A 26,765-nucleotide genomic window follows, 5' to 3' on the forward strand; every position below is an offset into this window, starting at 1 on the left:
ACAATTAATGATGTAATAGTTATGTCATAATGAAATTATCACAATTTGAAAGATTAATCCTTCTTCTTTCTTTTGGTACCTCATTTATAAAATTTAAAGAAAGATGAGTGGAATTACATCAGATTAAAGATGTCTGATTGGGGATGAAAAATCTTTGTATTGTGCTACCTTAAGTTTCACTTTCAGACAAAAAATATGAAAGTCATTAGTTTATAATATAATAGCATGTACTTTTATTTTTACTGAGACAGAACTTATTATTGATGTTTTGTGCGTACAATAACATAAACGGTTCCAATTTTTCTGCACGAGATACGCATTTGGACAATAAATGTCTCTCAGTCAGTCAGGCTCGAGGCAACATATTGGAAAATCCAAAATCATAAAGATAACAATTATTATCATTGCAATGCAGTAAAGAAAAACAACATCAAACTAAAACCCAGCAATAGAAACCCGGCGTAAACTGTTTTTTGCACATAATAATTATTTTTTACTTTTCTATTTAAATGCACCATTAAACTATATAGTTTATAATTATGGTACGAATATTATTTTGTGTGAAGGGAAAGTATTGAAACTATAAAAAAAAAAAAAAAAAAAAAAAAAAAAAAAAAAAAAAAAAAAAAAAAAAAAAAACCTCATCAAAGCAACTTTGTGAAACTGGCCCTAGGCTTATAATCTTGTGCGTCAGGCGCGTATTTTGCCTTCCGAAGACTGACGCTCAAATAAAAGGAAGTAAAAAGGTCAAATGAAACACGAAGTATATTGAGAACACAACATTCTGACGGGTTATGTAATCTATCCATGTGGTAAAGAAGATTATTATGAGAATAATTATTAAAGTTTATGCTACACAGCTTTTCGTATTTAATTTCTGGATTTAAATAAAAATACTAGTATTGTGTTCCTTCATTTTCTTATAACACATTGTCAATCATTTTTTGGCATATTGTAAAAATGGCGTTGATTTTAATGAAGGAACTTTTCGTCAAATTATTCATGCTATGGTCAGTCTTGTACAGTTAGATTCGTTATAACATTCATTTATGATTATTTTGACGATTGATTGAATATGTTATAACCATATTTGTCCTTTTAGATTCCATTATGACATTAAATCGGGTGTAAAATATTTAAATGATTCTGTTTCTATTACTTTCCTAGATTTCTAGCGAGGACGTATCTTCTTTTTGTTGGTTCTACAACATTCCAATATTTCTAACAAGGACGTATCTTCTTTTTGTTGGTAAGTTAGTTTTGTTTGTTTGTATGTTTTAAGAAGGACGCCAACTAGTTCAAAAAATACATTTCTACTCCTAGTATATCATCATTTATTTTTTCCCGATTTATAAGTACAATATTTCTAACGATACGCGTACAGTTAATACCTCGATGAAAAAAAATTGCTCAAAATTTTACAACTAAATAGTCACAATGATAAACTGGTTATGCCAAAATATTAAAAACTGTTTGATAAATGGACATTTTCTCAATTTTTTTGCATCTTTTTCATCGTAATCTGTCATTTTTTTCTTTCAATTTGTGCCCTTCTTTGGCCGACTGCTTTTGCTTTGCAACTTCCGCCTATGGACACGGACATTGATTCCTCACGATGCAGATAACAATTATTGCACACTTTCTACACGAGCCAACCGTGGCTGCAAATTTATACATCCCGAACATCAAAAAGGACATCCACTATGGCAATGGATTTTACTGTCTATCGGTATAGAAAACTGGCAATGTTGACTAGAGTATAGAAATGTGGTAACCTTGATTCTCTTCCTATTGACCTTGGGGATCATTTAAAGCTTGGAAACGAAATATAGAGTGGATAAATACTGCTACCAAATAAGGCAGTATATAGAATGGATAAATACTGCTATCAACTAAGGCAGTATGGTAGACTATCTATTTTTTCCGTTGATATTTTTTTCTCACTTTTTTGCAGATTATTCTGGTTCCAAAATGGAAAGACTTGGAAAATACTTAAATAACATAAAAGAAGACCGAAAGTTTTTTGTCGCCATTGTGTTTTGTACCAATATTATAGACAATTTACTAATAAGTTGTATCGGTAAGTGCACTTGTAAACTTATTAGTTATTTTGGATGAGGCAAGATGATCCCCAAAAGATTAGATCTATAAATAGTTACGATGTCATTCCTTCGCCAATTATTGAGAAAAAACATTAAAAAGTAATGGGTAAATTTTTAGAGCTCGGTGAATTTCGAGCCTCAGTTCTTGGACACGAGAGTGGGGGTGTGGGCAAGGCTTTAACGATTAAAGAGGGTGATGGCCAGCACTACTAAAAAGGCGATGGAATTTGTTTTTCAATCTGAAAGAAAGGTTCCAATGTCAAAGAGACGGCATTCCCACAGCACACTAAAACAAAAAAGTAGTTTATTGGCAATCCCATACTTTTCATCAATTATATCCAGTGTTTCCACAACACCATACGTTATAAAGCGTCCCGAGTCGAGATAATATTAGAAGTCATGATTAAATTGTTTGTCAACTCTTAGAGGGGTATACCCACAGTAACCCACTCATTATTCCATCTTGACATCTTAACTAAAGGACTATCATTCGTTTACCAAGACCGAAAGACAATTATATTTAGGAAGAATTGATTTATTTCAATCGTCATAAGTAACCGCCAACATTCCATATTCCTGAAAATACTATTAAGACGTTTGTTCTTCCATGAAATCGCCTGATTAATATCTTAATGTACTTGTCAAATGTATTTTGTTTACCACAGAGAAAATAATATGGGATTTCCTTAAAAAATTGTTAAATGACTAACATGATTGAGTGTGATTATTTCTATATCAGTTTGTTAAACATTGGCAAATCAATGAAAGTGAAAGTCTGGAGAGAGAGAGAGAAAAGTATTTGATTGTTATCAATCACATTGTGTTATTATCATTGCAGTTTCCCTATCCCATTCCGGTCGTGGCTGCGTATTCAAACATCCAGCACAGACAAAAGATGGTCATTTGTATTTTACCAATCCTCTATACTTGGAATTTTGACTTAATTTAAATCAGCATGATACAGCTAAGAATATATAATTATTGTGCATAGAAATCATACCCTACATAATGATTATTTTTGTGCTCCATTATAAAAAAATTCAAAGAGCTAGATCTTCCTCAAAAGTTGACCAATCTTTCTAAAACTATGAAGACTTCTTTCAACTAGATGCATGCGTACAGTTGTAGTTAATTTTCAAGACTTTTTCAAGATGATTTTCGTTAAAATAACATTTATCCAACTGTTTTAGGAAAGCCTTGAAGGGAACATTTCAGTATTGCTATTCAAAAAGGGACCGAAAGGGGACTTGGTAAATTATGTGTTGTGTTTCTATACGGAACCCTAACACAGTAAATAGTTATCAAAGGTACCAGGATTATAATTTAGTACGCCATAGGGAAAAACACATGCTGTATTACCAAACGATAAATACCACTGTAGAAACTTTGACCATCGGCTTATATTGGAAACTAAGAATTAGATACGGATTTTTTCCTGCTTTTATTCTTGAGTACTAAAGTGAATTTGTTTTGCAGTACCTATAATACCCGAGATGCTTGTAATCCAGGATGAACAGATGATGGCAGACTGTTTGACTATACAGAACCTGTCCACTCCAAATATTAGTATGAGTGAACAGATGATAGAAAGGTGTCTGACAGGGAACGAGCAATCTGTAAACGTTAGCCTCAATATGACAACAGATGAACCAAGTACAAGTTTTTCAAGCATTAGCTTTGCAAAAAGACTGTTTGCGTTGTCATTTAATCCAGCGACAGAGAACAGTAAAATAGGATGGATATTAGCAACCAAGGCTTTAGTTCAGATTGTATTCAACCCTTTGACTGGATATTTAGCGAATTCGTAAGTTATAAGTATTCATTGTTAATGCCGTTCAACATTGTAAAGTGTATTTGAATGATAATTTAGAACATGATTTATTTATTAGTTGTTATTGGCTTTGAACTAGCATTCGGTACTCTCATATCGGTGTGTAATGTCGATAGTTTTATATTAGTATTTTGTTATGCTTTGTACTAATCTACTCAGTTTAGTCATTTGTTACTCAGTGGTTTTAACACCTTTTTATCCTGTCCTGTTACTCAACTGTCCCGGTTAGGGAAGGAGTGAGCGCTCATAATTATGTTTGACTCGGTCCCATACTTCATGTGCCTGTATCAAGTCAGGATTATTGTTCTGCTTACAGAAACTATCACAATTGCAATGTTTATTTTACTTATTGTAGATTTGGAAATAACATAGTGCTGATCGGAGGTACTATCATAATCGGTATTTCCTCAATGGGTATGTTTATTTTTTTTTTACAGATGATCTAAGGTTAATATTTAAGTAGGATGTCCTACTATTATGTCTCATATCACACATGTTACAAAAGAGAGGCGAAAGATACCAAAGGGACATTCAAACTCATAAGTCGAAAATTAACTTAAACAAGAAAAGACAAATAGACAAACAACAGTACAGAAAAAAACCCATAAAAAACTCAATACTCAGCAACACGAACCCCACCAAAAACTGACGATAGTCTCTGGTGCTCCGGAAGGGTGCATGAGCAGATCCTGCTCCACATTTGGCACTCATAACAATGTGTCACACTATGACATGATCACCTTTCCGAAGCATCTGATACCAATTTTTCTATTTACCAAAACTACTTCCATTTCACCCTTTTGCTCAATTCCCAAATTAAACATCTTTATAAGATAGTGGAGTAACGGACACATTTTACGTTATCGTATTTAGGTAACAAATGAAAAATATTTATTTCAAAGTAATACCAAACTTTTTTTGAGACATTTTTTATTTTCTAAATGACGCCTTTATTGCCTACGAATAATATATTTTATGTTTTCTGTTGAAACAGTATATTCCATTTCCTCTTCGGTGCCTGGTTTATTGATAGCTAGAGGAATGCACGGCCTTGGATCCTCAGCTACTAATGTTGCAGGTATGGTACTTATAATCAAAGCACTGTAAGCGCTGTAGGTAGTTAACCAAAAACTAATGTTGCAGGTATGGTACTTATAAATATCAGATATGGTCTTTAATCACACAAAATGGGAATAATGAATGGTAAGGGTTTCTTGATCATAATGGAGTGTGCATATAGATGTAGTGTGAGTGATATGTTTGCCAGATATTCAATGAAGTTATGTCTTTCAAGGAAGTTGTGTGAAAATCAATGATCTATTTTTAGTATTATAACATCATGCGCGTACTTTTTTTCATCATTGCGCAAAGGAAATTCCTGAAATAAAGACTCTTCTAAGTTTTTAAACAGCTCTGTTTTTGTCTTTATCAATTGTGTATCTGAATTTAATTTATATACATATAGATATCTACATGGAATCAGAATCCTCAGAATATTAATATCTACAGGCATTTCTTCTGTGTCTCTCTTATGCACTTTTATTAACCAAATAAGTACATTATTGCCAAAAATTACTGTTTATTAAAAATTACATATTTTCTGTAATGACCTTGTTTTTTTCTGTAATGACCCTGTTTTTCTGTAATGGCCCTGGTTTTTTTTTCTGTAATGACCCTGTATTAATGCCCAGTTTGTCTGTATTAAGCCGAGTCATGCCAGTTAGGGTTTTTAATAAAGTTAATAAAATTAATTTGTAAAGAGTATAATACCTTTTTGTATTTTATTTATTTAGTAACCAGCAACTAACATTAAAGAACCATATAAAGGGATCACTGTTCATCCTGTTTTTCAACACATAACTTCTTTCAACTTAATATCTTAGATATTTGATATATTTAAAGCTTTATCATGGTGAAGAACATATTATCATTTTTCAAACTAAACTGTCATTAAAAGAGAAGGAGAGTACATCAAGTTGGCAGCAACACATACACTTTTGTTCAGTTGGCTAATAAATGTATTAAGAAATTGTAGTTTTTATAATGGCCCAGTTATATGTCCTCGGTCAGTAATAATGGCCTTGGATGTCTGTAATGGCCCTCGGCGTTGCCTCGGGTCATTACAGACTTCCTCGACCATTATTACAGACCTTGGACATATAACAGGGCCATTATAAAAACACCCATTCATTAATACTATAGTATTGCTTCTATAACTAATCTTGCGCTTTTAACTCACTTCAGGTATGAGTTTATTGGCTGAGCAATATCACGAAGATGGCGAGAGAAGTCGTGTAATGGGGACAGCAATGGGAGGAATAGCAGTCGGAGTTTTGAGTAAGTGATTTGAACTACAAAACAGCAGTTTAGCTCAAAATCATTTTAAACAAAAACAAACAAACGAAAATTAAACGATAAACGAAGCTGGTTATTCTTATATTAATTAATATCTAATATTTAGTCACCGTGTTTTAAACAGTAGAATGATTTGATTGGCTAGGGAGAACTATTAATACTCTTTTAATCAATAGCAAAGATAAAATTGAGCTATTTGTCATCAAAATAATCCAAAAAAAAATAATGATTTACTCGTTCCAGTTTATCGGCTGTAACTGAACGTTAGGTTTACTTATAGGATAAGAAATAATGATGAATCGTTTTATGTTCCTCGATAAACATTATTTTCGATATCTAATAAAAAAAAAAAAGCCTCTTTAAAAGAAGACACTGTGTCACCTGTCACCGCCAAGATATTTATTTTCATCTAGAACAACTACAAACGTGTCTAACAGGATGTGGCTATTGTAGAAGACTTACAGAAGAACGTCTCAACCTTACTTTTTAGTTTAAACATATTTATTTATAGTGGATTGGGAAAGTCTATTCTGTATCATATGATCTACAAGACTGTTTCTCCCACTTTTTTGTGTAAAATTATTGTCACCTTTTTCATTATGATGCCTCTAATATACCATTTTGATGTATATTAACTCTGGTCCATTTCAGTTGGATACCCATTTGGAAGTCTGCTTTACTTCTATGTAGGATCCAGTGCACCATTTATATTGATCATGGTATTTGTTGTTCTTGATATAGGCAAGTATATCTATCTCCATTTACGGCTTGTAAAAAGATTGAAATGAACCTAGTATGATTGAAAGGGTTCAGGAAATAGGGTGGTTATTTTTTGAGAAAACACGAAGACATAAAACAAATAAATAGGACTGCATATCTACGTGTAAATGGTAAAATTATTTGCGTTTGATATCTTTAACTTACTAAAATGAAGATGTGGAAAGGTTGCAAATAAGACATCTTCCAACCTGGTCACTGTCCAGCCTTCAACAATAAGCAAAAACCCAAAAATAGTTAGCTATTAAAATGTAACAAACTGAATTGTTTTACTTTAGATAACAAACGGTAGAATGTAAGTACCATTAAACGAAACACTATTAAGAAAGACGGCAACCAACGACCATCACTAGGCTCGCCTGGGACAAGCACATACAGAATGTGACAGAGTTAAACTTGTCTATGATTTTTCAACCCTCTCGCTTACTTTTTGTTCAAACACATCATTATAAAAAAGAAGTAAACATCCCAGTAAACCTCAGTTGAAAGGGTCTTTGGTCCTTTGATCGAACTTGAGAACCCAATTAATTCGATTAGATATCAATGATCTTCTGCTTTGTATTCCTTTTGGTTGGTGATTTTATGTATATATTTTTATGTGTTTCAGGTTTTATCATCGTTGTTTGTAGACCAGTAATATTAGGAAAGGTACGATTAATTACAATATTTTAATATTATTTACCATTACGTGTGCTTTATAAACCGGGATACATTAATAATACACAACCATGTCTAGTTGGAACGAGGACGTTAAACCCAATGCCTCGTGAATGGAGTTAATAGTTGTCAGAGTTAGCTTGCTCTCTATCTATCAAAGAACTTTTGGACTGACGGTTAAAGGGGTCCGTATGTGGACTTTTGAAGGGCAAAATCTAAGCCCCTTTCCAGCATACCTTCTTTTTACCAATTTTACGCCCTTCATCCTGGTCAATAAACTTTGCAGAAACCCGTCTCTTAGATGTATTGATAATTATATATTGCATGAAATAATTGTTACCAATATTCTAAGGTTATTTGACAAACAACAGCAAATGAAGCAAACAATATTATAAAAATGTTACCGTGACATCTTCAATATTGCTACTATTATCGCTTTACTCTCCGCTTATGATTACTCAAGTAATAATCAAACTTTGGCATTTTTTATGATTGATATTGATTTATCGTTTCCACAACTTAGAAATTAATATTAAGTCACATTACTTAAATAATATTTTCCTTTAACATGCAGAGAAGTTATCATGGATCAACAATTACAGTGCTTCTAAGAGACCCATACATATTAGTTGGAGCATGTAAGTTCATAAGTATCATGGATCAACAATTTCAGTGCTTCTAAGAGACCCATACATATTAGTTGGAGCATGTAAGTTTATCACGTTTTTAAGAGACCCATACATATTAGTTGGAGCATGTAAGTTTATAAGTATCATGGATCAACAATTACAGTGCTTCTAAGAGACCCATACATATTAGTTGGAGCATGTAAGTTTATCACGTTTTTAAGAGACCCATACATATTAGTTGGAGCATGTAAGTTTATCACGTTTTTAAGAGACCCATACATATTAGTTGGAGCATGTAAGTTTATAACGTTTCTGATCTAAATATATAAATCGGAGTGTTTCAGAAGTGAATCAGGGTTTGTTTACCTTTTTGGAACATACGTTTGGTATTTTAAAACAGTGTGTCTGGATTTTTGGATTATCTACGAGACTTACATCAAAAATTGATATGCAGCATTTTTACATATTTGCAATATGTTTACATTTTACTAAATCTAAAATTAAAATTGAGAAAGGAAATGGTGAATATGTCAAAGCGACAACCACCCGACCATAGAGCAAACAACAGCCGAAGGCAACCAATGGGTCTTCAATGTAGCGAGAATTCCCGCACCCGTAGGTGTCCCTCAGCTGGCCCCTAAAATATGCATAATAGTACAGTGATAATGGACGTCATACTAAACTCCGAATTATACACAAGAAACTAAAAATTAAAATCATACAAGACTAACAAAGGCCAGAGGCTCCTGACTTGGGACAGGCGCAAAATTGCGGCGGGGTTAAACATGTTTATGAGATCTCAACCCTCCCCCTATACCTCTAGCCAATGTAGAAAAGTAAAAGAATAACAATACGCACATTAAAATTCAGTTCAAGAGAAGTCCGAGTCTGATGTCAAAAGATGTAACAAAAGAAAATAAATAAAATGACAATAATACATAAATAACAACAGACTACTAGCAGTTAACTGACATGCCAGCTCCAGACCTCAATTAAACTGATTGAAAGATTATGTCTTCATCATATGAATATCAGGTACAATCCCTCCCGTTTGGGGTTTAGTATCATACTATCATAAAATATATGAGAAGAACATAACCCGTGTCATGCCAACAACTGTTTTTTTAGAAATAAATGTGTTTAGTTCCGATGCAAAGACCCTATCAGTGAATCAATGTTAAAGCCAAAATATGCAATCTTTAATGACCTGACAACAGTATCGTAACTATATCCCCTTTTAATAAGTCTATTTAAAGGTGTATCTTTCTAATCTATTATTATTATTATTATTATTATTTGTCATAATTTTAATGGTTGGATGTGTTATATTACTTCTTGATTATTGTAAATATAAGAATTGAAAGCACGATGTAAGCGATAAAAAAGCACACGATGAAGCAATGATGATTTTAAGTTAAAAAAAAAGTCCAAAACACAAAATATGCTATGTCACTTACATCACTTACCTAACTAAATTATTTCAATCTTAAATTGTATCAAAACTAGTTTTTAATTCTGTATGAATATATATGTATATATATATATATATATATATATACAAACAAGTCTAAACAATATATTATATATATATATATATATATATATATATATATATATATATATATATATATATATATATATATATATATATATATATATATTGTTTAGACTTGTTTGTATATATATATATATATATATATATATATACAAGACACAACACACTATCTTAAGAAAATGGAATCTCTGAACCCTCTCCCACCTGAAACGATCCTTGTTTCGCTTGATGTTACCTCCCTCTATACTAACATCCCCCATGACGATGGTATTGAAGCCTGTAGGGAAGTCTGGAACTCTCGTAACACCTTACATCCACCAACTGAATGTCTCATCCAGCTTCTAACTTTGGTATTGAAATGCAATAACTTCGTATTTAATGGCGAACACTTCCTCCAAGTTAATGGAACAGCAATGGGAACAAAGATGGCCCCGTCTTATGCCAATATTTTTATGGGGAAACTAGAACAAAGAATTCTCAATGCATCTCTTCATCAACCCCTCTCTTGGTTTCGATTTATCGACGATATTGACATGAAGTGGGACAATACTGAACAAGAACTAAATCTGTTCATTCATCATGCCAACAATGCCCATCCCTCAATAAAATTCACATATGAAATCTCTGACTCTAAGATCACATTTCTTGACACTACAACGCAATTGAGGGATGGAAACATATTAACAGATCTGTATTGCAAGCCCACAGACAAACATCAATATCTATCTCCTTTGAGTTGTCATCCCAAACACTGCACCAAGAGCATTCCCTACAGCCAGGCCATACGAATAAAAAGGATTTGCTCCACCAACGATATTGCAAAAAAACGTCTACAAGAACTTCGCGGTCACCTTAAACATCGGGGCTACAAAAGAAAAGACATTGATAAAGGTTTTTCTCGTGCTAACAACATCAGCCGAGATGAGCTTTTACAATATAAAGAAAAAAAGGTCAACAAGAGGGTGCCTTTTGTGTTGAATTACCATCCCAAATTTGACAACTTATCTCACCTAATCCGCGAAAATTGGAAAGAGATCGAAAAACATTCAAAACTATCCAAGATCTTTCCCGAGCCACCTGTACTGGCATTCCGTAGGCCCAAAAGCCTTAAAGACTTGCTGGTGAGAGCTGATTTATCCTCTCAAGCAGGCTTATCATCTATGGGATCTTGCAAGGGTTGCGGAAACAAACGATGTCTGACTTGCAAACAAATACTGGATACCCAGACTTTTAACAGTCACTCCACTGGCACAGAATACACCATATTTTGCAATGTTAATTGCAAGACTTCAAATGTTGTGTATCTCTTACAGTGTAAATGTGGTAAACAGTATGTTGGCGAGTCAGAACAGCCGTTTCACAAACGAATGAACGGCCATCGTAGCGACTACCAATGCAAGCCAGACCTCCCTCTCAGTCGACATTTGAGATCCCCTGGCCACACTAAGGCAGATCTCAATCGACTGACCATTAAAATCATTGACCACAACTCTGCTTGGTCTAAGGAGGATAGACTCGCTCGGGAAAGATTTTGGATACGAAAATTAACAACTTTGGCACCAAATGGGATAAATGAAAAGATGTAGTTCGACTCCGTGTAGTGCTTCACATTCAGGTTATATTACTTATTATTACAGTCTCTGTTTCTTTTTCTCAACCTTTTTCATTTGTTAAATACATTTGTTGAAGATACCAATTTAAATTGCTTAATTTTTTGAGGGATGTATAAGTACCTAGCCACATTCTTCTAGTTATACTTAGTAAAAAAATATTATTACATTTTTACGGCCGTTTGTTCACGATGTTTAAATATTCAGACTCTGTTGTAACTACTTTACTCTCAATTTCAAATATTTAGATCGTTCAGTGCTGTCTATTTGGTAATTTTACAGACGTTAGCATGCGTATACATGTTATATCATCATAATTGTCGTTCCCGATACAGTTTTAGAATTGTGCTAGTTCACATCGCACATTATTATTTGTATTTAAAGCATATATATGAGCTCTCTGTTGTAATAAACCATATAACCTATGTCATGTTAACATTTTTTTAGAATGGTGCAAGCGTCTTTACTGATGTTCGGTTTGACTTTTTTTATTGTATAAAATTCAAGATTTAGTAAAAGTTTAATCTAACGAGACTCAAAGATGATTCATTTCACATCAGAATCTGACTGACGAAGGATATCTGTTATCCGAAATATTTATAAATAATTACATTTATAGTTACCTTTTTTTGTATTTGGAGTTGTTGTGTACACTTTTTTAGGCGTTTATATATATATTAGTATATATATATATTAGTATCCCTGATGTTTTTACAGTTTATATGTTACAGGTATTATTATGTTAGCTACTATGTCAATTTCAACAGTAGAAGCAACAGTACCTATATGGGTTCTCGATACAATGGATGTCGAAAAATGGGAGCTAGGTATTAGATATATTTTTTTTTATAAATTTGAGAATGAAAATTGTGAATGTATCAAAGTAACAACCCACCAAGGAACAGAAAACAACCGAAGTCCACATGGATCTTCAACACAGCGAGAAAATACCGCACCCGGAGGCGTGCTCCAGCCAGCCAGCCAGCCCCTAGACAAAATGTGTACTAGTCACACCACTCAACATATAAATGAAGAAAAAAAAATTAAAAATGTAGACAGACTTACAAAGGCCTTAGGCTCCTGACTTGGGACAGGCGCAAACATGCGGCGGGGTTAAACATATTGTCCGTCATGAATAAACGAAATTGCAATATCTTAATTACCATGTCATTATTGGCATATTCAAACTATCTAAGAAGACCGTTTTCGTCAAGCATACATACATAGACTCTAGGTTTATGAAAATTGACACTAACTTGCTAGGCTTAAAAAATAAAGTAATCTTGAAACTTCCTGCTCACTTAGGAAAAAGGGATAGATCTAAAGATACTGAAAATCTCCATTGACATTTCCAGAAGGACTTGACTACACGTCAGATATATAGCCGGTTAATCGTCTACTTTCATTAAACAAAATGTATGCTTCTCTAAAATACACGTAGACGATTAATGGGCTATATATTTGACCTGTAGTCAAACCCTTATATGGCATGCACATAGAAATGGGATAAATCCTATAAACCCATATTATTGTTTTTACATCAATTATTAGCAGTTTAGATTTGTCATACCAATTTACTTAAGATAGACTTGCTAGATAATAGTCCTCTATTACATTAAAAGCTAAGATTTGGCCGTAGTAAATATAAAACTTATGATACCGATTTCAATTTCGGACGGGCACGTGTTTCGCGGATAAGCTTTGTTTGGTACGATCAAGACCAAAAGTTGAGTTGGAGGAAAGTTCTTTAGTGCAAAATATTTGAATAATTGCTTTATTCTTAAAAAGATTTGAATAATTGTTTTATTCTTTTTTTTTAGCTGTGTTGTTTATCCCGGATAGTGCCGGTTATGTGATTGGAACTAACTTCTTCGGGAACTTTGCTTTAAAAATGGGAAGGTATTCTATTAGATTTGAAATTGATCAATTTAATAAATAATAAGAAATCCTTATTGTTAGTCAATAAACTACAAGAATCATACCGACCGTTCAAGGGCTGTATAGCCAGTCAAGGTCGTTAAAACTACCATTTGTTGAAGATTCATAAATACAGAAGATTACAAACATGAGTTCCTTTACTATTTCTACAACATTTCTCAACCTTGACTTTTTCACCTCGTGAAACTGTTAACCTTCAGCTGAAAAGACGCAATAGTTCCTGATATATTTTACATGGAAGACATTTGTCATCTTGACTTGATCCAGTTATAGTATATTTTATACATGGAAGACAATAAAGATTATCCAGTTAGATCAGTAATATCAAATTTAAAAATTGTATACTTTAGTATAACGTATAACCTGTCGTAACAAGGAGAAGGATATACTAGTTCTGTGAATCGTAGATTTAAATAACCTGCAAACTTAAAACAGAAATTTCCGAATTGTATGTAGAAAAACAACAGTTCTTTTTCATACAGCTCTAAGATAGTAGTTCTTATTTGACTTCAAAGACCTATTTTAATTCTAAAAGTGTCAATTGGTTATTTTTCTTGTTTCAGATGGATAGTCAGTATAGTGTGTTTGTTGTTAATCGGTATTTGCCTGATATCGGTAAGTACCAATCAATAGTCTGCAAGTCTTTATATGATGTATAATACTAATATGATCTGTTTCTAAAACAGTTCGAACGAACACATTGCAAGCATTGAATACCATATAGCCACTCAAATGGTTTTTTTATTTGTAAGGAAAGTGCAATAGGAAATCTACTCTCGCAAGATTATAGTTAGCTTACGCACCATTTAAAGCAAGCCGTCGAAAAATTCTCTTAAATTTCTAAGACAAATTATATTGACCTATGAGATGCTTTACATTTTGTTAGTAGACAGGCAGCTCATAATACTTCAGATGGAAGCTCGTACAGCCGACACCTAGCCTTTTATTTTCAGTGTTATCATTTCAGATCCCCTTTGCCACCACGCTGCCACATTTAATTGTCCCCCATTTTGGATTTGGTTTAGGACTAGGTAACTATATCATTTTGATTTGACAGAAATACTATAAGTTACCAAATACTTAATATAGATCATTACTCTTCTCGGATGTATTCATTTATCAGTTATACATATACGTTTTATTACAGGCACTCGTCTCAGAAATTGTTTTCTATATACCTTTAATTATGTGTTATATAAAGGTATCTAGGAATTTTTTTCTGAGACGAGTGCCTACAACTTGTGTTTTATGTATTTATGTATGATATATTGGATTTGCATATTATATATATATATATTATATTTGTACTGATGAGCATCATTTGCTCAAAGTAATAGAATGAAATTCAAAACAGTGTGGCTGTGGCCATTGATTGACACATTAAATTCATCCATTGACTGGGACAATTTACATGAAATTTTGTCTGTAACGACCACTGTTCACGACGTACCTACGATAGACATTTAAACTGTGGGGTCACCAAAGGTTTCTTAACGCCTTTAATTATAAAATAATTCAAAAAAATAATCAGGAATAACCTTTATGTTTTGATTTATATAATTGATATAAATCAAAACATCGTGTTATTTCTGATTAGTTTTTCGAATTACTTTATTAAGGTGTTGAGAACCTTTGGTGACCCCATAGTTTAAGTGTCTTTAAAAAGTACATAGTGAGCAGTGGTCGTTACATACAAACGTTCACCTAAATTGTCCCAGTCAATGGATGAATTTAATGTGTCAATCAATGACCACAGCCACACTGTTTTGAATTTCATTCTAAAATAATTGAATAGAATATCAGTTTTTCACAACTTATTTATGAAACTTTTAATTAAAAAGCAAAGTCAACGTGGGTTCCGTTGCATTTCAAATTTGCCAAATCTAGATTCCGTATACCTAGCCGCATCCTTTTCGCAGTTTACTTTATCGTCATGGTGATATCTGTGTTTTTTAACCTTTGTTTATAGGGAAAACGGTACTATTTATTCTGCCATAGGCGACAATACTAACATTTTCTAAATTTACCAGTTTTATAATAAAAACCTGGATAAAACAGTTATGTGTGGTGTTAGTACTTTATTACTGTATTCTAAAAATTGAAGCCAAATATAGTATCATGACCAATTTCCAACGGAGCTTGTTTATGTTATCCATGCCCACCGTCATTTTGGAAGCTTTTTCGAATAATTCTCTAGAAAATATTTCAATAGGTTTTAAAATTTATATTGTAAATTTACACACTGCAGTTATTCATAGATAAATAAAAAAATATATTGTACCCTTACATCCAATCACAGCGCTCCTAAGTTGACTTCCTTCACCTGTCTTGGGTACACTAAAGGCAAACCTAATGCTGGGAAAATGTAATACTACCGTTTTCCCTATAACTCCCTTGGTATTTGCCATCTATTTTTCGAAATTTTAAACTATAAATTGTTTGACTTCCCAAGAGATACAAGAGATAAATTGTTTCCAAGTCTAGCAACACAAATATTTTGCAATAATTATGATATTTAAGAAAATTGTTTTATATCTCATAAACTTGCACCTACACATAAATGTATTACTGAAGGATAAATTATACCAACAATTAAATGGTGCTAAGAAATATATTTTCAAGAAAATTGGTCTAAGTTATCCCCCTTTGACTTTCCGATACATTCTCACTATCGTACCATATATTTGTCAGAAAAAAACTTTTTCTTTCGTACATTAAATTTTTATACGCCCGTCAAATTTTTTGAAAATTTTGACAGAACGTATTATAGTATACAAATGTCGTCTGTCCGGCGTAAATATATGTCGCACCGTAACTTATGAACGACTTATCCAAATTTCATTAAACTTAACATAGTTGTTCTTATGATGGTCAAACGATCTGTATACTTTTTGGTGAAAATAACACAGGCACTTGTCTCAGAAAAAAATTCCTATATACCTTTATATAAACATAGGAATAATTTTTTTCTGAGACAAGTGCCTGTGGAAAATGAGATTAAAACTTTTTGAGTTACGGGACTTTGTAACTAAAACAGGGGTGTGTTTTTTTTCACATGTCGCGCCGTATCTAAAAACCGATTTATGATTATTGCTTAAAACTTTACACACGTCATAGTTATATTAATCTGAAGATCTGTATACTTTTTGGTGATGATTCAAAATTTTAATTTTGGGTTATTGAGTTTTTTGTAAAAAAAAAAGAAGGGAGGGGTTTCGCATGTCACGCCGTATTTCAGAAACTATTTATGATTATTGCATAAAAATTCACACGAAAGACGACGGGCGTATCATTTGCTCATGACGCAGCTGTTTATTATATTTATAATATGACTGTTAGTAAGACAGCAACGTAACAACTAAGAGACACATATCCGCTTAAGTTTTTCGACGATAGTGAATGCGTATCTCATTAGAGTTAAACAGAGATGATGGTTTGAAAGACTTACATATGTTTTAGGTATAATAGATGCAGCGATAGTACCATTGTTAGCCTTGCTAGTAGACACTCGTCATGTAGCCATGTATGGATGTGTGTATGCCATTAACCAACTTGCAGTATGTCTAGCGTATGGATTAGGTAAATACAATTACAGTAAAATTGCATTTAGAATCTTTTAGTGATTAGTAAAAAGTAAAGGGTATCATTATCATAGGTACTTGGGGACAAGCCATTTGTTTCAGCTCTCCCCTTGATATCCGTGACTGTTGTGGATAGTGAAACTTGGAATTGATAGTAAATAGCAAATTCAAATTATTTCTACTATATTTATGTTTATATTATACAATAAAACGTAAAAATAATTGATATTAATGGAAAACAAAAATACAACGGATTTAGGAAAAAAGGAGGAGGGCAAAAAAAAAAATGGCGTGTCCCCAAGTACCTATGATAATTATGTGTCCCTCTATGTGCGGGATTGTCCCGTTATGATCTTTTGGTTTAAGATATTTTACAATGAAAGTGTGGTCAAATCAACACTGATACGGGTTTTCTTTAATTTGAAAAACGTAGAACACATGTTCATGATGAAAAAATATGAAAAACAAATTATTGTAAATTGTAATTAGTATGGCGTTCATTATCACTGAACTAGTATATATTTGTTTAGGGGCCAGCTGAAGGACGCCTCTGGGTGCGGGAATTTCTCGCTACATTGAAGACCTGTTGGTGACCTTCTGCTGTTGTTTTTTCTATGGTCGGTTTGTTGTCTCTTTGACACATTCCCCATTTCCATTCTCAATTTAAAAAAAAAATGGTTTATTGATTATTTAATATGGTCCGAGAACACAGTTATCGTCCTTTAATTTTCGTTGTCTAATTGTTCTTAGTGTGGACGGTGTATGACTTGCAAATTTTATTATCAAATGCTGGAGAAAGGTGGCTTAATGCCTTTTTACATAAACATTATTTTTCTCCTAATATTTAAACCATTTTGACGGACACATTTCGCTTTAGGATTTTCCCAGCTATTTGACAATACAACGAATTTCCCTAAATAATTTGCAATTGGATAGCATTTAATTCTATTCACAATCCGATCCCAGTATTTGACCGCCGTTACTTATGTCCCTCGAGTATCTTTCGCCCCTCTTTTTTCAAAAATGTATCGCACTTGTAACCTTTTGATATTGTCCGCACTTTTAACCTTGAAATAGTCTAACAGATAAATCGTTACATGTCTTTCCTTCAGGACCCGGAATAGCTGGACAGATTGTAAAGGGTCTTGGCTTTTCATGGTAAGTACTGAATGGTCATCAAAGGTATAAAGTCATCAAAGGTAAAAACTACAAGCAATTCAAGGTCAAGGATCAGTAAATTGTCACAGTTTTTGGTACAATTTCGAATACAACTTTGGCATGTTGAAATTTAACTGAAAATCGAAAAAATAATTCATTTACCTCTTTACTAGTGTCTCTTCTTTTTTTTTTTTATCAAATTTTACTGAATGAATTCTTTCAGACTAGCTTAACATTTGTGGCTTTTTGTTACATAAAATGGGCGAAAAAATCTCGTAAATATTTTAAGCTTATATTTTTGTATTATAAAACAAACCTCTGTGTTTTTATATTGATGTTCCAGACCATATGAGTATTTGGACCGTACGCGTACGGTCCGGACCGTATACGTATACTCGTACGGTCCGACCATACGCGTACGGTCCAGTACGAGCTGACCATACATGTTATTTGATCATATGGGTTAAATTGAAACAAGCATTTTTCACAATCTTTATTTTAATTTTTAGTTTTACAAATTGTTATTGATAATTTATTACAATTAGATAGATAAAATGAACAAACGAACAATTGAAATTAAGTATTTGTTTAATTTTATATCTGAATCATATTTTGGTACTCTCGCCCAAGGTGACACAATTCAAGTAACGTAATATTTTTTTCATTTTCATGTATGCAGTTCATGCATATTCCTTAAGCATTTGCATTTTTTGGTAAAGTTGCTAAATATTCTAAAACAATTGACCTCCCACATTATGTTTACTTCCAATATCTTCAATTTCAGTGATCATAATTCAATTAATGTATTACTGATCGACATGCTTAATACAAGAGACTAACAGATTTAATTAGCGTGAATTTAAAAAAAAGTTACAATATAAAGTTTTTGTTTCAATTACAATTGAACTATTTTATATTAATTTGATAGTTAAATTATGTTGATCTGATATATGCATTTGTATCTAATAAACTGACCAACTTTTTAATATAAGTCAGACCGTACGCGTACGGTCCGACTGTATGAGTATTTTGAAAAAGTACGCATACGGTCCAGACCGTACGCGTACGGTCCAAATACTCATACGGTCTGGAACATGGATATTTCAATTTAATAAAGGAAGTTTTACTCATAGGATAGACACATCTCGAGTGTAATGATGTTGGACGCTAACTCTTTTTTAGGTCCATGTGGGTGCTAGCGTCTGTAATAATCTTGGTTAGTCCAATCTGTATTTTCCTTAAGAGACCACCTGTAGAACAAGAAAATAAGGTAACTTATCTAAAACAGTAAAATGGTAACAAAGAAAAATCATAGTTCGTGTAGGGTAGACTCTTCGAATCATGGTCCAACTGTGCAATCTTAAGATGTATAATATTCATTTCACAATGGATTTGTGACTCTACTTTATTATTTGGTACGTTATTACAATATCCGTCGGAGAATGAACATTAGCAGCCGCAGTTTAGAATGATAAGACTTATTGCACATTAATTTTAAAATAACTATCTAAATCAATAACGTACAGTGGTAGACTGACAATGTGTTAAAAAGTCGCGAAATTCAGAACGTTCTTGTTCAAAAATGGAAAAATATGTTTTTCCCCAAAAAATCACACATCTTTCCCCAAAAAAATAGATTAAAGTCAAACATTATGATATACTTAACTAGTGATAATCGATGAACATTGTATAAAGTAAACATAAAAGAGATTAGCCGTTCGGAATGATGCTCCTAGCCTAAATCGTAACATGCAAATAAATTATAACCCTAATACACAGTTAGTATATACAGCTCTCTCACAAGCAAAAAACCCCTAACTGTTAGGCCTACTTCATATTTATTTTTTAGTCGCAAGGTGACATGGAGGGTTGATTTAAACTGAACTTTACCACAAAAAGTGTGGGTTTTTTTTTCAATTTTCCATTGAACCTTCCATTTCCACATATTGACATTCCAACAACATCATCAAAAGATATATTCATTATCGTTAATGCTGCAAAACATTTTCTCTTTTAAATTTTTCTAATTTAATTTCTTTTCGTGTTACACAACCGCTTTAATAAACCGAAGAAAGTACATGGTTATATATACGCGACAGGCAAGTCGATATGAAAAGATGTGGTATGAGTGCCAATTAAAAAGCTCTCCATCCAAGTCACAATTTGTAAAAGTAAACCATTATAGGTCAAAGTACGGCCTTCAACACAGAGCCTTGGCCTACGTTAGCCCTAGCCATAATTATTTGCCGACTTTACTGTCGGTTATCATGAATAAAGCTTTTGTACATGAAATAATATTTTTACAAAATAAAACTATTTGTTTCTTTTTATTTCAGCCGATTTTGGAAGACAAAGAAACAATTCAAATGTACGACTGAAATGAGATATAATGGATACAGCCTACAATAGTAATAACCATAGCCCCTACACCAGTACCAAACATAGCTTACTGCGAATTTGAATAGTGACCGTTGATGTGTATACTACTGAAATGCTGATTTATTGTAGTTCTTAGATAACATGACTTCACGCGCAAACAGTTCTAAGATAGCATGACTTCACGTGCAAACAGTTCTTAGATAGCACGAGTTCACATGCAAACAGTTCTTAGATAGCATGACTTCACATGCAAACAGTTTTTAGCATGATAGCATGAGTTCACGTGCAAACTACTTTTTTCCTATGTTATGCATTAGTCTTATATATAACGTAAAATTAACTATGTGACTGGTCAGTCTACTTAAATACATTTATTATGCCTGCCTATACATACATGTACATGGCCTATGTCTGCCTACACATTGCATTTGGAGTTGATATTATTTTTAGTACTATATCATGATTACTTTGAAAAGTACTTGTTATTTTTTTTGCTGTTTATTACAATGTAATATATATGTATGCTAATAGATGATTTGCTATATGTTAAAGCGAATGTAATAAAAAAAATGGAGTTAATAATAATATTTATTTGGTCTTCTATACTGCTCTTTTCTTTCTTTCATAGAAAACCCATTTATATTCAAATAAACATACACACGGTTAAAGTCTATTAGCGAAAGAGAAATACATTTTATTACACAAACACGAACATTAGAAGTAAATAAATTATGAAATATTTTGTACAAGATATACCGTATATTTCAATTTATGAATCATTATTTACAGTAAGAAATGTCCTGGTTGAAGATGTAATTTTAACTTACAAGTGGACATGATTGATTTGTTTCTATAGGCATTTCGTGATTTGGTCAGTTGATTTGTTTCTATTGGCATTTCATGTTTTGGTCAGCCGATTTGATGGATTATCTCTTGGTCAAATCGTGCTAGGATATGTCGCTTCACATTTAGTTTAATATGGTTATATTCTTCTCGTATTAAAATAAAAACAAACAAAACAAACATGTAGACACTGTATAATCAAAACACATAAGCATGTATGAAAGGCAAAAATACAAAAAATGACCATAGCACTATAACACAGTTGGGGGATGTATGAATACGTCTAAAGACACCAATAAGGATATTACTAAAAATGGACTGAACAGTAAAGGTTAAAAATATACAAACACAAATAAAAAGTTTATTTTTGACTTATGAGTTTAAATGTCCCCTTAGTATCTTTCGTCTCTCATTTTCAAATTGGAGCCTTTCATAGCTGACTATAAGTGTATGGGTTTTTTTTTTATTCACACAGGCTGTACGGTGGTCTATATTTACCTCCATCAACTTTATTTGAACTTTGGTAGATACGGTGGCCAATAATTACTTTAATATATGCACCTGGTGTATATTTGTCTCATTGACAGTCATACCACATCTCTGTATCTGTATATTCATTGTTGCACAGACGCAGTTAAAGGAAAATAATAGTCGTCTGCTTTAACCGACGTTCTTTGTAAAAAAAATCCAACACTTTCAACTGTTTAATTTTTTTTTGTACGTATAAGAAATAATTAGGCGTTGAAGGTATAGAGGCATTAGATATTTACTTTTAAAATAAAATGACAAAAACAATTAGCTTGTGCATTTGTCTTATTTCAGATATTACCTTTTATGATCTTCAGGTTGATATATTTGAAGGAACAGCATTCGTTGAAAAAAACCATTGATACGCTTACGCTCATTTATTGACCTTAAATTTCATATATTGTTCGCAGTCGTTGAAAATATAATTTTATTTACCAAACCAAAGTTCATACGTCACAGGGAAAACAGCTGTTGTGTTACAAACTTCAGAAAGTTTTTTTCCAAACATTTTTACTCAAGTGTATGTTATTCCAGAAGTATGTGTATTTAATCTTAGCAACAACAATTTTTAAATAAAATGAATAATACTCAGAGCTCAATTTTCCGTCAGCCAAAGATTGGTAAATATAAAGTACTAGTAAATAGTTTCCTATCTTACTTAAAACCAAAGAAGCGTTCGCCTCTACGTGACCTTTCACACTACTACACTATATGTATTATATTTATTATAAGAGTCGCAGAAATATACATTGTACCCGATACATCAATTTAGACATTCGGAAACTCCTGTTATACCCTTTTACATAATAAACCAATGAAACATAACGAGAAACCTATATAAGTTAGAATCACCAGAAAATCAGTGCGGCATCCACCAACACAAGAACAGGTAGGACAGATGATATTAAAATTTTAAAAATGAGTGAAAATTCTGAGCGAAATTTTGCACAAAATCATATCTATTTTATAATGGTTATCTATATTATTTCAAGCTACATTAACTGTTACCCCAACTAGTTTGCATTTTAACCGATTATCGATGGAACAAACTGGCTTCCAGTAACCAATTTTTTTTTTTTTTTTTTTTTTTTTTTTATTTGATTTTAGTGCAGAGTGTGGATTCCAAATAGTATTTTAGAATTTTAGAATATAAAATTTATCATTCAAAAATGGTTAATATGCGGTCGACCTTGCCTTTCTGTTTCCATTCATATTTTAAAATTTTAAAATATAAAATATAAAATTTGTCATTTAAAAATCGTTAATATGCGGGTCGCCCTTACCGTTCTGTTTTCATTCATATTTTTGAAATATAAAATTTATCATTTAACCGTTCATATGCGGGTCGCCCTTACCGTTCTGTTTTCATTCATATTTTGAAATGTATTTGTTATCATTTGATAATCGTTCATATGCGGTTCCTTTTATTTTCCAGAATGCAGGTCTCCCGTACCGTTCTGTTTTCATCCATATTTTCAAATATAGTATTTATCATTTAGTAATCGTTCCTTTATTTTCCAGAATGCGGGTCGCCCTTGTCGTTCTGGTTCTCGCCTCTATGGCGGGAAGTTTACTAGCAGCAGGGTATGGAAAAGGTTATGGCGGATATAGTGGTGGCTATGGGGGTGTATACAGCAACGGTGGTGGTAATTATGGTTACGGCGGTGGTAACTATGGTTACGGGGGCGGAAACGCTGGATACGGTGGTTATGGCGGTAAAGGCTATAGTGGTTATGGTGGTAAGGGGTATGGTGGTTATGGCGGTAACAGTTATGGCGGCTACGGTGGTCAAGGGTATAGTGGTTATGGTGGTCGGAGCTATGGTGGTTACGGCGGTTATGGAAAAGGAATGGGATATAATAATCTAGCAACTTATATCCCTACCCCAGTGGAAGTTCCAATCCAGTATAATTTCCAACAACCGAATAGTGTGAATTATAACTGGCTATGGGGTAAGTATACAGTATATCCTTGATGATCACATAATTTCTGATAGAATCGTCATTAGAGGTGAATTACTAACGAAGTACCTACAAGGCGTCTCTAATCTGAATCTTTTAATTTTTGTCTTTCAACCTATGGCATTTCGATAACTGTTATGTCTTCTATATAATGAAAAAAAAGTTTGTCACGTTTTCCGCGTTGAGGGTGTTTCATGAAAGACATATATTGTGCATTCACACGTTAACTCAAATTCTGAACGTAAATTCTATTACGAATTGCAATGCGCGGCAAATTGGCTGTACTGTCAGAACTACGTTATCTTAATTCGCCGCTTATCAATTTTTAAAAATTTACTATGATTTAATTCAAATAACATTTTGAAAATTGCCCGGTCCACACCACGGATAATTCGAGTTAACTAATTCTTATATAAATGCGAACTAACCAATTAAAATCTAATCTAAAAAAAAAAGAGTGTGTGAATGCGATTCGCGAATTCGAATTAAATGTATGTGTGAAACGAGGCAATAGTTCAGGTTATACCACAATTTAAATCATTATAGTTCAGCGATTCATAAAATCCGTTAAACTACCCATCCAAGCACCTATTTACCTACCGGATCCGTTAAACTACCCATCCAAGCACCCATTTACCTACCGGATCCGTTAAACTACCCATCCAAGCACCCATTTACCTACCGGATCCGTTAAACTACCCATCCAAGCACCCATTTACCTACCGGATCCGTTAAACTACCCATCCAAGCACCCATTTACCTACCGGATCCGTTAAACTACCCATCCAAGCACCCATTTACCTACCGGATCCGTTAAACTACCCATCCAAGCACCCATTTACCTACCGGATCCGTTAAACTACCCATCCAAGCACCCATTTACCTACCGGATCCGTTAAACTACCCATCCAAGCACCTATTTACCTACCGGATCAGTTAAACTACCCATCCAAGCACCTATTTACCTACCGGATCAGAGATAGAAACAATCATTTATCAAGTAATTTCAAGAATTTGTCTTTTGTACACTTTACAAAAGAAAGGTAGGAGCTGCTTTTTATTTCTGTATGAGATAATTTATCAATAACATTCTACCATTTTTATTTCAGTTGGTTTAGGAATTCTAGGTCTGGCTCTGGCTATCCGGAACGATTGAAATATTATAATTTCCGTTCTTTCTTCAATGTATATAGGTATGTATACATATTGATTTTACAGGCATATTCTTAAATACATTATTGTGTGCAAAAGGCAGTTTTATCAGATATCAGATAACTGGAGATGATTCCTTTATTTGTGAGGGACTAATGTCAATATGCCGAGAACTTAATTATGTATTTAAGTACTGAAGGCCATTTTTCTAAAGAACGACGCCCGTCTCCATATCATTGCTTAGTACAATTGTTGGCTAAATAAATTTTCAGTGGGGCACAGTGATTTAAATCCTTTTTTTTTTTTAGGATTTTAGGAATAAAGAATTTGTTTTCTTGTGCTTCCTAGTGTCGTCTACAATACCTATCTTTAAAAATATAAAAAAAAAAAGATGGGATATGATTGCCAATGAGACAACTCTCCACAAGTGACCAAATGACACAGAAATTAACAGCTATAGGTCACCGTTCGGCCTTCAACAATGAGCAAAGCCCATACCGCATAGTCAGCTATAGATTTGTTGTTAGTATATGCAACCTGTATAACAAAAAAACACGTGGCAAGAAACGAGAGATATTAAATTCGGGAAGCCTTGTTTTAAATAATTGTTGATTTTTTTGTACGTTTCAATTACTTTTGTAACGTCGCATGATTTTTATTTTACATACTTTATTTTACAGGAACTTGTCAATATGCTGTGATACGTCTGGTCGTCAACTACCAAAGCCCCCGTTACTTTTATTTATCATAATATTAAACAGATTGCAAATGGTTATCGTTCTTAAGTTTCTTTATTTTATTTAGAAGTTGGTTAACCCACCTTTATTCTTAAAGAATAGAACATAGAAAATGTACTAAAATGCAAGATTGCATCAAATCAGTACCACAAATAGGAAAACACACAACATATCAACAGATTGAATGAATGAAAAAGTTAGACTAAAAGAAAAGTACCTATCATATACCTGCACTATGTGCACCTACATGTTAATGTTGTATTTTACATTGTGACAGTGACCAAACTTATTCGTTCAGTGCATATAAAAAAGAAGATGTGGTATGATTGCCAATGAGACAACTCTCCACAAGAGACCAAAATGACACAGAAATTAACAACTATAGGTCACCGTACGGCCTTCAACAATGAGCAAAGCCAATACCGCATAGTCAGCTTTAAAAGGCCCCGAAATGACAATGTAAATCAAGTCAAATGAGAAAACTAACGGCCTTATTCATGTTTACTTGTTTTCGTTTGAAAGTCTTGTTGATCAATTTAAGCCATTCCAGTTGATATTTTATAGTGTATCTATTTATTTTGTAATGTTATTTACACTACTGTCTCGGGTTAGAGTGAATGTTGGAGCCTATTAAAACGTTTAAACGCACTCCATTTTTATACACCTGTCATAAGTCAGGAAACATGTTGTTCAGTCATTGTCGCTTTTTGATGTTGTTTACAAGTGTTTATTGTTTCTAGCTTTTTTTGCATATGGATTAGACCGGTTGTTTTTTACACTAGCCAATTTGGAACCATTTATAACTTTCTGTTCGGTGTGAGCGGTCCTATAACACTTATCAATTCAAAGTTTTAAAAAGTTTTGAAGTTTTGAAATTTAGAAATTTTAACCAAATTATTAAAATATTAAAATTCTAAATATCGTTTTTAAATTTGATAGTTTAGGAATTTGATCCAACTTTTAAAATATTAA

General features: G+C 32.9%; 2 protein-coding genes across 2 annotated transcripts; both read left to right on the plus strand.

Annotated features, from left to right (window-relative positions):
* The first annotated feature begins 1,957 nt into the window (after positions 1 to 1,957).
* Positions 1,958 to 20,709, plus strand: LOC139521629 (synaptic vesicular amine transporter-like). Its single transcript, XM_071315108.1, has 16 exons — positions 1,958 to 2,080; positions 3,579 to 3,906; positions 4,289 to 4,347; positions 4,928 to 5,011; positions 6,178 to 6,270; positions 6,940 to 7,029; positions 7,673 to 7,713; positions 8,493 to 8,550; positions 12,248 to 12,343; positions 13,337 to 13,415; positions 14,018 to 14,069; positions 14,422 to 14,485; positions 16,914 to 17,033; positions 18,148 to 18,193; positions 19,376 to 19,463; positions 20,530 to 20,709. The coding sequence occupies exons 1-16, from the start codon at positions 1,972 to 1,974 to the stop codon at positions 20,569 to 20,571; spliced, it is 1,449 nt and encodes a 482-aa protein (XP_071171209.1). The 5' UTR covers positions 1,958 to 1,971; the 3' UTR covers positions 20,572 to 20,709.
* Positions 20,710 to 22,719: 2,010 nt separating this feature from the next.
* On the plus strand, positions 22,720 to 25,829 carry LOC139521152 (uncharacterized). Its single transcript, XM_071314455.1, has 4 exons — positions 22,720 to 22,832; positions 23,465 to 23,895; positions 25,014 to 25,097; positions 25,737 to 25,829. Exons 2-3 carry the CDS (start codon positions 23,466 to 23,468, stop codon positions 25,058 to 25,060), a joined length of 477 nt encoding a protein of 158 aa, XP_071170556.1. The 5' UTR covers positions 22,720 to 22,832; position 23,465; the 3' UTR covers positions 25,061 to 25,097; positions 25,737 to 25,829.
* The last annotated feature ends 936 nt before the right edge of the window (positions 25,830 to 26,765 follow it).

The sequence above is a fragment of the Mytilus edulis genome, chromosome 4 (genome assembly GCF_963676685.1).
Source record: "Mytilus edulis chromosome 4, xbMytEdul2.2, whole genome shotgun sequence".
NCBI classification, from domain to species: domain Eukaryota; kingdom Metazoa; phylum Mollusca; class Bivalvia; order Mytilida; family Mytilidae; genus Mytilus; species Mytilus edulis.